At 45.2% G+C, this 15,364-nt stretch overlaps 1 protein-coding gene across 2 annotated transcripts; it reads left to right on the forward strand.

Moving 5' to 3' along the window:
• Positions 1-141: 141 nt before the first annotated feature.
• On the forward strand, positions 142-12,881 carry LOC134293476 (nascent polypeptide-associated complex subunit alpha, muscle-specific form-like). Of its 2 annotated transcripts, none has more exons than XM_062961133.1 (3): positions 142-4,946; positions 5,301-5,344; positions 6,756-12,881. In XM_062961133.1, the coding sequence occupies exon 3, from the start codon at positions 10,708-10,710 to the stop codon at positions 12,871-12,873; it is 2,166 nt and encodes a 721-aa protein (XP_062817203.1). In that variant the 5' UTR covers positions 142-4,946; positions 5,301-5,344; positions 6,756-10,707; the 3' UTR covers positions 12,874-12,881. The 2 variants fall into 2 exon arrangements, with proteins under 2 accessions (XP_062817203.1, XP_062817204.1); XM_062961134.1 differs by having other exon boundaries at positions 142-3,638.
• The last annotated feature ends 2,483 nt before the right edge of the window (positions 12,882-15,364 follow it).

Here is a 15,364-nt window from a genome sequence, read left to right on the forward strand (position 1 = left end):
AGTTTGTTGTTTTCTTTCCTCTGGTGAAGATTTTCCATGCTGTAATAGTTGTGTTCTAATCTTAAATAATGTGTTGCCAAATTTTGGGAATACATGTGGAGACTTTATAGCAGGCCTGTTGTCCTGCAGGTGTTTTTGACTTCAACTCACAGAATTCCTTACCATTAAACAAGCTGACTAGGGCTTCTGTGATGTCATAGGCAAATTTACTTGAAATGACACTGTTCGTAAGTATAGGTAACCATATAGGAAAGTAATTTGCATCAGTCAAGCAAGAATTACCAGTTGGTGGCTTCTTGAAAAGAATTCCCAAGTTTTAAAGCTATTATGTAAAGATAGAAAGATAAAAGTAGGCAGGGGGTAAAAGTCCAAAGATGGTACTCCCTTTCATAGCCAAAAAAAAAACCCCCATTAAGAATAAAAGGTAATTAAAAGATGTCAAACGTGAAGATGTCGAAAACAATTTGCTTAAAACTTCATGTATGCTATAGAACCTAGTACACTTTTTTGTTTCCATAACTGTTAGTATGTTAGGCTAGCACTACGGTTCTGTTACTTTAACTGGCAAAATAACAAAATTTAATGGTTGTGCTAATTGATATTTGAGATTGGCAAAAAAAAATGTACGGCATGATCCTAACCCTGGTTGTTTTTCTTCCAACCGTGCAGCTGTAAATTCCCAAGGGTTATCCAGGCTCCTCTGAATCGGCAAGTGTTCTCATTTGTTAAGGGACATGCTACCTCTGGCTAGTTGTGAATATTGTGTTGTTTCTTGAACTATCCTGAGTCTCTTATAAAAGTTAGAACCTTTGTTGGAAATTTACTTGTTCTGATGTTACCTGTAGACCACAGGTAAATAACCGCTTAGTAGGTTATTTACCTGTGCTTTCAAGCACAGTAGAATTTAATCTGGTTTCTCAAGGATTCTGCAACTCCCCTCTTAAGTGATCCCCCCAAAAACTCAGTGATAGAGTTATCTCAAGGCAGAAATAACCAGAAGCAACATTAGCTACCGGTGACTTTGTCTACCCATCCATCACTGGAGTAAACAATAATGGGGCACCTTCCCAGCAGTGTTGCCATCAGTTGCTCACTATTATAGGAAATAGAATTCCAAATGGTCTTCTTTGATTACAGTAGTAATTGACTAATAAGGCCACATAAGTGTTGGAATTTGGTAATTGACAGTATCTCAAATGCGATCCTTTCATACTGGTTTTGCGACAGCTGTTATACAACAGCCCTGAATTACTGAGATGCCTGTTTGCCTTCCAGCAAAATTATCCTGTCTCGCCGTCAATGCCTTGTAAAAATTGAGTGGAGATCCATTTTCACTGCAGTGGACTTAGAATAGCGTATTTTGTGACTAGTTAATGCTGGTTGTATTTCCTCAAAATGCAGTAGTCATCCATAAAGCACAGTATATCAACTGATGGCATGTTATCTCTAAGTCTACATGCCTGATTGAAAGTCCAGGGTTTTTCTCTTAGATAAAAACTATCTAGAGGAGTGTTGCAAAGATAAATACAAAGGGGGTTAATGCTGAATCCAGTACTATACTGGTCTACCAGAGATCATTTTTGAAAGGAATAGAGAAGATTGCATGTGTTGGAAGGACAACTCCCATGAGCCCCAACATATAGGATAGAGATGATCAAGTTTGGAGAGGAGAAGCAGTTGGTTCCACCTACCTTGAACTAAGGGCTGTCTCATTTGTACTTCTGTTTGTGAAATATTAATAAAGAGAAAAAAATTACTGGTATTCCAATAACCTCTGTAACAAAAACTGAAAAATCTTAATCTCAACTTCATTCTACACTGTTTTGACAATTCATAATCCACGCGTTCCCTTAACTAGGATACTGCAAGTGGAATACTGCTAATGTTAATATTCTAATTGGATTGGATAAATCAATAGCTCCCAGTGTGCATAATCTACAATCTGATTTGGTATGATCTCATTAATGTCCTTGTTAATCTGTCTTTGTTGCCTTCTGCAGCAATTTATGGGAAATGGGTTTGCTGCTTGATAATTTTCAAAATGTACATCCGATTATGCCTGGTGCGTTACATCTCCCGAGGGATTGGGAGGTATCCACAACGTTCATGTTTGTCATACATTTGAGATTCCTATATCCTGCCCATCGAACCGATGGATGACGTCACCATCCTAGACCTCTCTTCTCTGCCTGCAGGAGCCAGACGTGCAGATGCAGACGCATCTCTGGATGCTTTGCGGATGAAACAAGCAGAGCAGCACCTTCACAAAACAGACTTCCGGCTTTGGCTGGCCAGCAAAACAGCCTAGAAGTGCATCGGGTTGCTATGAGTTTTCCGGACTGTATGGCCATGTTCCAGAAGCATTCTTTCTTGACGTTTCACCCACATCTATGACAGGCATCCTCAGAGGTTGTGAGGTCTGTTGGAAACTAGTCAAGTGGGGTTTATGTATCTGGAAAGTCCAGGGTGGGAGAAAGAATTCTTGTCTGTTTGGAGGCAAGTGTGCATGGTGCAATTGGCCACCTTGATTAGCAATGAATTACAGTAGAGTCTCGCTTATCCAACGTTCTGGATTATCCAACGCATTTTTGTAGTCAGTGTTTTCAATGCATTCTGATATTTTGGTGCTAAATTCGTAAATACAGTAGTTACTACATAGCATTAATGTATAATGAATTACTTTTCTGTCAAATTTGTATAACATGATGTTTTGGTGCTTAATTTGTAAAATCATAACCTATTTTGATGTTTAATAGGCTTATACATACATATGTAATGTGCGTAATTCCCATGGAGTAAGCAACAAAATCACTGGACCAAATCACATCAAATTTGGCCACAAAAGACATTAATCATCCAATCAATCTGCAGGCAGCAGCGTGTCACCAAAAATGGCTAGGTGTGTCAGTGCTGACACACGTATCATGGATTAGCCATCACTGCAGTAGACCTTGAAGCTGCAAGGCCATTCAATGCTAATCAAGGTGGCCAAGTGCACCATTCATACTTGCCTCCAAAAAGACAGGAGTTCTTTCTCCCACCCTGGGCATTCTACAAGCGATATAAACCCCCATTGCCTAGTTTCCAACAGACCTCACAACCTCTGAGGATGCCTGCCATAGATGTGGGTGAAACGTCAGGAAAGAATGCTTCTGGAACATGGCCAGGCAGCGAGGAAAACTCACAGCAATCCACTGATTCTGGCCATGAAAGCCTTCGAAGGCACAGAAGGGATAGTGTTTTTAAATCAAAGCTTTCCATTAGTGACAACATCCTGATTCGAGGAGAGGTTTCCACCCAAGGTTTTTGCTCCTCCCCCCCCTTCCCTCCCCATGGTGTAGATTAGGCTTTCAGCCTCTGCAATGCTGCATGCGGGGCTGGCCAAGGCTTGCCCCAGAGCGGCAATAGCAGCAGGGAGGAGCCCCCCCTCCCCCAGGAGCCCCGCCCGCCCCGCGAGAGTGGAAATGTACTGCGCCCTCCTCCCCCTCCCTCCTTGCCTCGCCTTCGTCGCGGGGCGTTTCCCTTGAGAGCGCCGGAATGAAGTGCTGCAGCAGAACAGCGCCACCGCGCGGCCAATACAAGTACCGGCCCGAGAGGAATGCCTTATGGACTGTTGCAAATTTTATCCTTGAGTTGCTGTGAGTTTTCTGGGCTGTCTGGCTATGTTCCAGAAGCATTCTCTCCTCACGTTTCACCCACATCTATGGCAGGCATCCTCAGAGGTTGTGAGGTTTGTTGGAAACTAGGCAAGGAAGGTTTAAATATCTGTGGAATGCTCAGGGTGGGAAAAAGAACTTTTCTCTGAGGCAAGTGTGAATGTTGCAATTGACTACCATGATCAGCATTGAATAGCCTTGCAGCTTCAAGGCTTGCAGCTTCCTGGCTTCGAAAACAGATTTATCCTTGAGATGAGTAACTTTTAAATACAGTAGAGTCTCGTTTATCCTATGTTCTGTATTATCCAACACAGTCTCCCTTTTAGTAGTCAAATGTTTTTGTAGTCAATGTTTTCAATACATTGAGATGTTTTGGTGCTAAATTTGTAAACATGGTAATTACTACATAACGTTACTGTGTGTTGAACTGCATTTTCTGTAAATTTGTTGTAAAACATGTTTTGTTACTTAATTTATAAAATCACTAGCTGTGCCCGGCCACGCATTGCTGTGGTGTAGTATGGTGGTATGGGAAATAAAGTGTTGAGGAATTGGTGGTAGTTAAGGTAAAGGGTAAAGGTTTTTCCCTGACATTAAGTCCATTTAAAATGGGTAATATAGCTGTGTGGAAGGGCCTTGAGTCTACACTGCCATATAATCCAGTTAAAATCAGATAATCTGTATTTTATAGGCAGTGTGGAAGAGGCCTAAGCGAGGCCTAATTCTGCTGTCCCCTGGGCTGAGTGGGTTGCTAGGAGACCAAATGGGTGGAGCTTAGCCTTCTAACTGGCAGCAATTGGATAAAAACAATTAGTCCTCTCCCTCTAATTAGGACTTTATTTTTCTTTTCTTTTTGTTGTATGAATGTAGAGGCATGGATGAGGGGTTGTGTTTCCAAGTTTATTGTTTTGTTGTTTTGTCCTAGGTCGAAATTTCATTACCCTTTTATATATATAGATGACGTAATTTGATGTTTAATAGGCTTTTCCGTAATCCCTCCTTATTATCCAACATTTTGGCTTATCCAATGTTCTGCTGGCCTGCTTATGTTGGATAAATGAGACTCTACTGTATGTTTTCTTTTTATCCGTGACTTCCTCTTATTGTATATACTGTGTTGTGATTTTGTTGTTATATGCCAATGAGGAGCTCCCAGTGGCGCAGCGAGTTAAACCGCTGAGCTGCTAAACTTGCAGATCAAAAGGTCAGCGGTTCGAATCCAGAGAGCGGCATGAGTTCCCACTGTTAGCTCCAGCTTCTGCCAACCTAGCAGTTCGAAAACATGCAAAGGTGAGTAGATCAATAGATACCACTCTAGTGGGGAGGTAAGGGCGCTCCATGCAGTCATGCCTGCCACATGACCTTGGAGGTGTCTACGGACAACGCCGGCTCTTCGGCTTAGAAATGGAGATGAGCACCAACCCCCAGAGTCAGAGACAACTAGACTTAACATCAGGGGAAACCTTTACCTTTACTTATACCACACCATAAACTGCAAACTGACTTGGTATTAATATTGACATACTGTAATTAAAACCAAATGAAAACAAATTAAGACAAACTTAACTATGTAACACAGTTTTAGTGTATTGTTGAAGGCTAGTTTAATTTTTGTTTAAAATATTATTTTTTTATTTTTGCCAGTTGCTTGAGAGTTCCAGAGTCTACTGTGTATGGATTGAGCTCTGGTAAGATAATATTTATCTCTTTCATTTATGTTTATGAGCAAATTCCCAGCAGGATCCCTTCACAGCTAGACCTTATGTTTGATGCTAGTAACTTTCCGGAGCTGTGCTTTGAAGCCTGACATTTTCCAGGCGTCTTCTCTGTCTCTTTGACCTTTGTTTCTATTTCTGCCAGAAAGAATGGTAGGCCCTTATCTATTGTGAAGGTGTAGTGAAAACCAAGAGAAGAATGCAGTTTGACAACAGAGAGAGGGATCCAAAGACAAAGCTTTGGATCAAGTTGTTTGAGGAAGGCGAAGGACCAAACATCACGTTTCATCGGAGAATTAATCTCTAGAGCAGGCATGGGCAAACTTGGGCCCTCCAGGTGTTTTGGACTGCAACTCCCACAATTCCTAACAGCCTACCGGCTGTTAGGAATTGCGGGAGTTGCAGTCCAAAACACCTGGAGGGCCCAAGTTTGCCCATGCCTGCTCTAGAGAGAGAGAGAGAGAGAGAAAACCAAGGGAGATTGCATAGGAAATGTTCTATGGGTTCCACAGTATTATGGAGGGGAAATTATACCCTTTGGATATGATTCCACTCATATCCTCCACCTGTCTTAATTTGGCAGGGACATTCCCTATTCATTCCTTGTCATCCTGCTTTTCCCACTGCTTTTAAAGTGTCTGAGGCCCCTTCTACACTGCCATATAAAATCCAGATTATCTGCTTTGAACTGAATTATCTGGCAGTGTAGACTCACCCCTAATGTGGATTATCTTCTTTGATAATCTGGATTATATGGCAGTACAGAAGGGACCCCAGTTCTTTCTCCTACTCTCCCCTCTTTCCCTCCATTGGTGGCAGACTGAGTTCAAACTACCAAAGTTAGTTTGTACTCAGTTAACTCAAATGGTTGGAAGAGAAAAGATGGTGCAAAACTCTTTCCGATTGGCTCATTAGAGCCATTGTGGAGCATTGGTTTGAACGTTGGACTATGACTCTGGAGATGAGAGTTCGAATCCACAATCAGCCCTGGAAATGCACTGGGTGACCTCTGGACATGATCCAGCTTGTCAATATTTTGGAAAATTGCATTCACAACAATTTGGAGACCATAGCCTTTTTGAAAAGTTTGATCTTTCAGAGAAGAGCCAAAAACCCGTTTGAATAGAATCTTCTCATGTGATATATAGCCAAATGTAATATGCAAGGCAATGTCTTCCATTGTTAGATTGAACCTATTGTCTCTGATCTGTTAGGAAAACAGAGAATATACCAATGCACAAAGTAGCAGATTTCAGAAGTGTTTTTTAGTACCCAAAAATATATATAAAGCAACTAGTCTTATATTGTGCACTCAAGAGACTGCAATGAGGTAGGCTTTGGTAAAATAATGTATTTGGTTTACTCAAGACCTTCATGTGTTCAGCATATCTTAGGGACCGTCTCTCCTTCTCCCATCATCGGAGGTCGCAACGACCATCCCAACGAGACTTACTCTATGTACTGGATCCTAGAGAAGTGCACTTGGAGAGGACCAGGCGCCGAGCTTTTTCTGTTTCTGCCCCTGCCTTATGGAATGCCTTGCCGCCCTATATGAGAGCCATGCGTGAGTTGGGGCCTTTTACCCTTGCACTCAAGACCTGGCTCTTTACTAGAGCTTTTAATCTATTTTGTATTTTGTATGTATGTATTTTTATCCTTTTTTATCTTGTAAATCGCCTAGAGCATCGTGGATGGAGGGCGATTAATAAGTAATTAAATGATGATGATGATGATAACACAAATACATATCTTGTCGGTCCAGTTTCAGATATGTTTGAGATGGTTTCTCTGTGCAGATGACCCAGGGCCTCTTTCTTACAACATCAAGCAAGTGTTTGCTCTTTACAGTCCAAAGTCTAAGAAGAAACTAAAATGGAGCCTGAGGTCTGAGCAGTCTCAGATCAGATCATGTGGTCTGCAGCCCCTCCCACAACCTCTCAGAAAACATAGAGCAAAACAAGCTGCATACCAGAACATACGTACAAAACAGTAAGCAAACAGAATAATAGATTGACAAATTACTAGAGGAGGCTTGAAGAAGGTTGTAATTTCCAACACAGTATCCTTGAATTGTGGTGCCCAGAACTGTACACAGTAATCCAGATGAGGCAAGTCACAGTCACACTCTAGTCTCACCTGGAACAACACTGGATCCAGTTCTCAGCATTACAATTCAGTGAAGATATGGACAAGCTGGAAGGTGTCCAGAGGACGATCAAAATTATCAAAGGTTTGGAGGCCAAGACTATGAGGAATGGCTTAAGGAGCTAAGTATGTTTAGCTTGGGAAAAGACTGAGGGGACATGATAGCCATGTTTACATATTTTAAAGGATGTCACATTGAGGCATGGGTGGCAATCATGGGAAGTTTGGAGGATGCCATCACTCCCACCCACCTCTCCTATGCCCATCTTCAGCCTCCTGATGTTGCCTTGGGTGCAATGGAGAACCATATATCTCTGGAATTGAAGTGAAATTCAGCTGCTATTCTAGTTGACTTCTTTGGGAAAAACAGAGGCAAGAAGACACCTTGCCTGTCACCTGAAAAATCAGAACGGCTTAGGCTGAAGCTACAGATAATGTGAAAGTTAGCCCAAATCTCTCTGTACGCGTATGTATCATGAGCCCTGCTCCAGTTTCCCAACCTCACCTTTGCTCTAATCCTGCAAGGTAATGCAAATTTTGTCACTGTATTTGAAGAGGGGGTTGGAAAAGGCCACCTAGTGAGTTCAAGCTTTATTTCTGCTATGCTTCTGCGACAAAGCATCCAGAGCTGTTTCTGTAAAGCCAATTCAGCGAACAACAATGTGAATAAAGCAAATTAGAAAATAAAGTAATATCAAATATTTTATAATATATTACTTACCTGGCTGACTGAAAAGGAGCAGGTTGAAAATTGCATGATAAAATGGGCCCAAAATTTAAGAAGGCCAGTCCAGATGAAAGAATTGTGGAACAAAAAAATTAAAATATACATATTTATTTATTTATATTTCAAACTTATATGCCACCACTCCCCTAGGGCTCGGAGCGGCTTACAAGAACTGGCTAAAATCAACAATTTAAAAAACATCTTAAAAACATCTTTAAAAAACATCTTAAAAAACATCCTAAAAGCACCTTTTAAAACATCAACAACAGAACTCAAAAGCCTGTCAAAACAGGTGTGTCTTGCATGCCCTGCGCAAGGCCGACAAGTCCCGCAAGGATTTGAAAGAAAATTGGATAAAAATGTTCCACAGATGGTATACTACACCAAAACAATTAGCCAAAATGTACAAAACAGTTTCTGTTAAGTGTTAGAAATGTAAAGAAAAAGTTGGCTCCTTCTATCACATATGGTGGTCTTGTAAAGAAGCAACAAAGTTTTGGATGAAGATTCATGAAGAATCACAAAAGGTTTTAAAGAGAAACTTTATAAGAAAACCAGAATACTATCTATTAGGATTTACAGATTTAGACTTACAATTGACTGAACAAGAAGATAAACTTTTCACTTATATTATGACCACCGCTAGCATTGTTTTCGCTAGAGAATAGAAACAGGAATCAGCTCCACCAATTGAGGAGTGGGTGGAGAAGATAAGAGAAATAATGGATATGGACGAACTGACTTTTTTGTTGAAGAAAAATACAGGCAAGATAATGAAAAGAACGAATTGGGACAATTTGAGAAAATGAAGATTACGAGAGACAATTTTACTATTTTTTTCTTTAGTAAGGAAAAATATTATTGAATAATAAGAAAATATTGTCCAAGAAGATGGAATGGAAGTCACTTTTTTGTTTTTTTGTGTGTGTGGGTATATTTTTGTAGATTGTAGACCTTTATCTTTCTCTCTTTTTCCTACTTTTCTATACCTTCGTTGTTTTCTCTCTTGCGATGTAGTATAAAAAATTTAATAAAATTCTTTAAAAAAAAACAATGTGGATAAAGCAAATAAGCACATTAGTGTTATATCCTGAACATGTTATAGCTTAAAATGGGAACATGTCAGAGTGTAGCTGGTTACACACAAGCTAGAAGAGGCTGCAGAAGTTTGCTTCTGTCTAAACCCACTGGGATGGGCAAGACTCTGTGCCCTCCTGTCCCCGGCTATTTTTGTGCAGCTGCCTTTTGCATTGCAAACTCAGTGTGCAGCAATGGAAGTAAAGTAAGGTCGAAGAGGGCAATGAGAACAAGAAGAGAGGAACTGGGACACTTTAAAAGCAGCTGCAAAGCTATGATGGTGGAAGGTTAATCGGGACTGTTGTCAAACCAGGACACTTGGGAAATACTGTCCAGTTTAATCTGTATTTCTCTCAAGGTGTGAGTCCCAAGACTAGATAAAGTATTTGGATGATAACTAATGAAGGAGATGGGCCAGTCACATGATAATGCCTTTTATGTGCCCCTCACATTTACTACCTGGAGCAAATCTATTTTATTATTTATTTAAGGTATTTATATTCCGCCTTTCTCACCCCGAAGGGGACTCAAGGCGGATCACAATGTACACATACATGGCAAACATTCAATGCCATATGAACATAGAGACAGAGACAAAAACAGACACAGAGGCAATTTAACCTTCTCCAGCTTCCAGCTTCCTGAGGGTATGCTTGATTCCGGCCACAGGGGGAGCAGCTGCATCATTATCCACTGTGATGTCGAGTCCTCAGATACCTCCTCATTCCAAACACTGCTGGATGATTTTTATGGTGTCGTAAATTAAATTAGCCTCCCCACATAAGTGATACCTAAATTTCCTACTTGATAGATGCAACTATCTTTCGGGTTGCTTAGGTCAACAACGAGCAGGGCTATTTTTTATTGTAATGGTTGGGTGCTCACTCTGACAGGGGTTGGCCTCGAACTCATGACCTCTTGGTCATAGTGATTTATTGCAGCTGGCTACTAACCAGCCTGCACCACAGGCTGGTTATCTAAGTATCTATCAATCTAGAACTCAAATTCTTCTTCGTGGTGCTTCTGTGGAAATCGCACATATGGGATTTTCCCTGCGCCTGCGCAGTGTTCCGGAACCTTCTAGAATCTCTAAATGAAACATTTTGGCGGCAAGCCCCGCCCACTCTCCCCAATAGAGTATATATAGCCCGGTGGGCGGGGCTGGCCCCAGTTCTTTTTCTCCGCCGCTCAGCAGCAGTTAGGAACCTTGAGTATCTCAAACTTTATTTTTGGCCGACTGGTTTGACCTGGACTGTTTTTTGGACACCCGTTGCCTCTCTCCTGCCTATTTGATCTCGGAAAGTACCTCGGAAAAGATCTGATTTGCCTCTCTCCGCCCTACAGACCTAGGAAAGGACTTGACTACTCTTAATTAAGGCCAGTATTAATGGCGTCCTTCTTTAAAAAATGTGATGCGTGTGGGGGCACACTCCCTGAGGCGGATGGCCACGCCAAATGCCTCCTCTGCCTGGGGGAGAGCCATAACCCTCAATCCTGCCAAGTCTGCAGAGGTTTTACCCCCCAAGCGAGGAAAAATAGAGAATCGAGGCTTAAAGCCTTGCTATATGAACAGGCGCTAGCCCCAAATGCCCCAGGGGCCCAGGAGTCCCGGCCAAGCCCATCGGCCGCTGGAGGTGATGAGGCCGTTGAGCCCTCGTGTCCACCACCTCGAGAGGCCTTGCAGAGTATCACCCAAGAGGCGCCCGGATTAGAAGAGCCCACCACTGTGGCACAGCCATCTAAGGGCCTGAAGGAAGGCAAAAAGAAAACCAAGAAAACAAAACATCTCAATAAGGCCCCACGGGCCAAGCCGCTGCCTCAGTGCCAATCGAGGGCAAGCCTCTCTCCAAGATCGGACAACCCCCCTCCCTTGACTCCGATCGAACCTCAGGCCTCGCAAGCGCTTTCCTTATCAGGAATTATCCCTGCCCAGCCGGTGCCGTCACCACCGAGCGTACTGCAGGAGGCGCGGAACCGAGAAAGAAGGGGCAGAAGGTCTAGCTCCAGCTCCAGCTTGAGCAGCCCCCCTCCCTCTCCTAAGCGCCCCAGACGGGGTCGATCAACCCGCCGCCGGCGAGGAGCTGCCTCAGCCAGCTCTGCTGACTCCTCATCCCCACCTCGTGAGGGCTCTACTTACCGGTATGGCAGGGCCAGCTCCTCAGCCCCTTGTCTTCCATACCCTTTTTATGGACAAGGGCTGCCTCCATACCCATTTTTTCCTCCTGGATTCGACCCTTGGGAGCCCTATAGGCAGTTTGCCGTTGCCTCGGCACCGGCGCGAAGCCACGCCTCCATGGCGTCGGGCCCGACAGCGCCATTGGAAGACAGCCGCCATGGCCACGCCCCCACAAAGCCAGCGCCATTGGAGGAGGCCAGCCAACGCCACACCCCAGCGATGCCTATGGTGCGCATGCGCCCAGGGACTGAAACGCAGGCTGAAATGGCATCCACCTCCGGAGCTTCCCTTCCTAGGACGCCTGTCCCTCCGCAGCAGGAAGAAGCCCCTAGTGGAGTTGAAGATAAGTCACTGGAAGCCCAGGCAGTAGTTTTAGACCCCCATGATGTTACTGACCCTGGGTCTGGGGAAGATTTTAAGACTTTCTCAGCGCTTCTAGTTAGACTCTCGCGGGCCCTCAATCTGCCGGCTCCAAAGCCTGTTAAAGTTGTTGAGGATCCAGTTTACCCCTCTTCCAAGCAGCATGGGCCTCTAACTACATCCCTGCCGTCACTGCCATATCTCATAGAACTGGTAAAGAATGAAGGAGTCTCCCCAGCCTCCCTTCCTGCAACCCCCAGGAGGGCGGAGTTTTTATACAAGATTGAGCTTTCAGGGGCCCAGTGGCTAGCAGAGCAACCCAGACTGAATTCTAAGGTAGTAGACGCTACCCAACCTAAGGCAGTGCAGAGGTCTCAACCAACTCCAACCGATAAAGAAGGAAAAAAGCTAGAAAGTATGGGCAAAAAGTTTTATTCATCAGCATGCCTATTCGCTCGGATGGCACACTTCACAGCCTATACAGGTGCTTATCAATCCTACCTGTGGGAGAAGATGGCTCCATACATTGATCTACTCCCAATGCAGGACCAGGCGCTGGCAAAGGCGTTCCAGCAAGAGGCGTGTCTTTTGTCGGAAGTACAGAAGGAGCTGGCTAAGAATGTGGCTGATGCCTCAGGCAAACTCCTAGCTGGGGCCATATCCCTACGACGGCATGCCTGGCTCCGGGCCGCAAACCTATCCCCATCGGCTAAGTCTGTCATCGAGGACCTTCCTCTAGATGAGGCAGGTATTTTTAACCCGGACACAGATGCCCAAATTAAAGACACACACGAGGTGACACAGGCAGCTCACAAGTACGGTGTTCAGCAGACCTACTACTATCAAAGACGTCGATGGGGACAGTATTATCGAAGTAGAAGATCCTCATCTCCAGCGTTTAGAGGGCGGCAGAGGCCTTCCTTTCGTCCATCGGGATCCAGACGTCCTTCTTTTCCCTTCAAGTCTCAGCACCGAAGTGCAGGAAAGCAGGGTGAGAAGCAGAGGCGCCGGTTCTAGCTCACAGCCTAGAACCCACTCCCGGTTGCCATCCAGTTCAAGTTTAAGTTCTCCAAGTTTATGTGGTTCTGTTTCTAGTTACGGGCAAATGTTATTGCCTCGACATGTTGGAAAGCAGAAAGGGCACCCCACGTTCCTAAATAGACTGGGCCCGTTTATAGGTGCGTGGAGACAGATAACGTCGGATGCATGGGTCCTCAATATTATTGAGAGAGGTTATGCGATTGAATTTGAGTCCCTACCCCGCACTGGTACCCTCCGTCCTACCAGACCCTCACAGTGCCTCCGAGATGAGGTAACTACGCTGTTTGAGAAAGGAGCAATTTCCAAGTTTTCGCTCGGGAGGGCTCACAAGTGTTTTTTCTCAAGATATTTTCTTATAAAGAAGAAAGGTGGAGGCCTACGCCCCATCTTAGACCTGAGAGCAGTCAACAGACACATCAAAGCTCGGAGGTTTAGAATGGTCACCCTCGCCACCATTCTCCCCTTCCTCCGCAAGGGAGCATGGTTTGCAACGGTAGACCTTCGTGACGCCTACTTCCATATATCGGTGAGGCGCTCCCATCGCAGGTTCTTGAGTTTCCTTATTGGGGATGTGATTTACTCCTTTAACGTCCTCCCATTTGGTTTAGCCACAGCGCCACGGGTTTTTACCAAATGCATGTCAGTCGTCGCAGCCGCCCTGAGGCAGAGGGGCATCACGATCTTCCCGTACATCGACGACTGGTTGCTAGTCTCTGACTCAAGACCCCAACTTGAATTTGATGTGTCCTTCACCTTGTCTTTCTTGCAGGGACTTGGCTTGATCATCAACGAGGAAAAGTCCCATTTACATCCGTCACAAACGATCCAGTTCATAGGAGCTCTTATGGACTCTATCGCCGAAAGGGCTTACTTACCAGAGGAACGGTTCCGTTCCATCCGTGCTTCTATTTCACAGCTCCGTATGTCTGGACAGGCGTCGGCGTGGCACGTCCAGTCTATCTTAGGCCATATGGCCTCGACAACATCTCTAGTAGACCTGGCCAGACTGAGGATGAGACCACTCCAATTCTGGTTTCTAAAAGTTTTCAACCCGTTGTTCGACAGCCAACGGACACTTCTGAGACCACCAGCCAGCGTCCTGGAATCCCTGGAGTGGTGGCTGAAGCGTCACAACCTACTAAAGGGCCTGCCATTCCACCCCCCGACACCATCACTCGAATTGACGACAGACGCCTCTCAAGACGGATGGGGGGCCCATCTCAACGGCATGACAATAAACGGTCGTTGGTCAGCTCAACACCGCACCTTGCACATCAACCTGTTGGAACTACTGGCAGTGGAGAGAGCTCTGCATGCATTCGATCGCCTGCTCCGGGGCAACACTGTCAGATTGGTAACAGACAACACTACAGTAAAGTTCTATCTGAACAAGCAGGGCGGGACGCATTCCAGGCTCCTGCTACAAATTTCCATGAGAATCTGGGACTGGTGTGTGGATCGACGGATAAACCTCCAAGCCGTCCACCTTCCAGGCAAAGACAACGCCTTAGCGGATGCCCTAAGCCGAACGACCACCTCCAACCACGAATGGCAGCTAAACAACAAGGAGTTTCGACTCCTGGCGCGCCATTGGGGGTGGCCGGCAATAGACCTGTTTGCATCGCCGGAAAACACTCACTGCCCCAACTTCTGTGCCCGTCTTCGCCCGAATGCGACCCCAGGGTGCCTAGGAGATGCGTTTCGTTTTGTTTGGACAGGAGATCTGCTATACGCATTCCCACCCCTTCCTCTGATCGGCAGGGTGGTCACGAAGATTCTACGCGACGACTCCAACTGCATCCTAGTGACTCCGTGGTGGCCTCGCCAACCGTGGTTTGCGCCACTATGGAGGGCAGCCAAGGGCAGCTTCATCAGGTTCGACAACTCTCCAGACCTGCTCACGCTTCATCAGGGCAGAGTCCGCCACCCAGAATTGGCAACTCTACGACTTACAGCTTGGAGGATCGAACCCAACAAGGACTCTCCTCCCCGGTGAAGGCCATTCTTCGGGCAGCCCAAAAGTCTTCCACGAAGCAATCGTACAGATACAAGTGGTCTAGGTTTTGTAAGTTTGCAGAGGCAAGAGGCCTAGACCCCGTCTCGGCCCCAACGTCAGAACTCCTAGACTTCTTATTACACCTATCCACCTTGGGCCTCTCGCTTGCCTCCTTGAAATGCTACCTGGCGGCCATCTCCTGGTATCGGAGGGGATTCGACGGTCAGTCGTGCTTTCAGGATCCCTTAGTCAAGCTCTTCTTTAAAGGTTTCAAAAACTTGCACCCCCCGGTGACCCCACCCGCACCAGCGTGGAGCCTGGAGTTGGTACTATCTCAGTTGTCCAAACCCCCATTTGAACCCATGGCCTCGTGTGATATTTCGCACCTCTCCTGGAAAACGGCGTTCTTAGTGGCGGTCACATCAGCAAGAAGGGTGTCTGAACTTTGCGCCCTCAGGGCGGACCCGCCTT

The sequence above is a fragment of the Anolis carolinensis genome, unplaced genomic scaffold (genome assembly GCF_035594765.1).
Source record: "Anolis carolinensis isolate JA03-04 unplaced genomic scaffold, rAnoCar3.1.pri scaffold_8, whole genome shotgun sequence".
Lineage (NCBI taxonomy): Eukaryota > Metazoa > Chordata > Lepidosauria > Squamata > Dactyloidae > Anolis > Anolis carolinensis.

Excerpts from the sequence above, each read along its gene's own strand:
- LOC134293476 (XM_062961133.1), top strand. The coding sequence starts at position 10,708 with ATGGCGTCCTTCTTTAAAAAATGTGATGCGTGTGGGGGCACACTCCCT.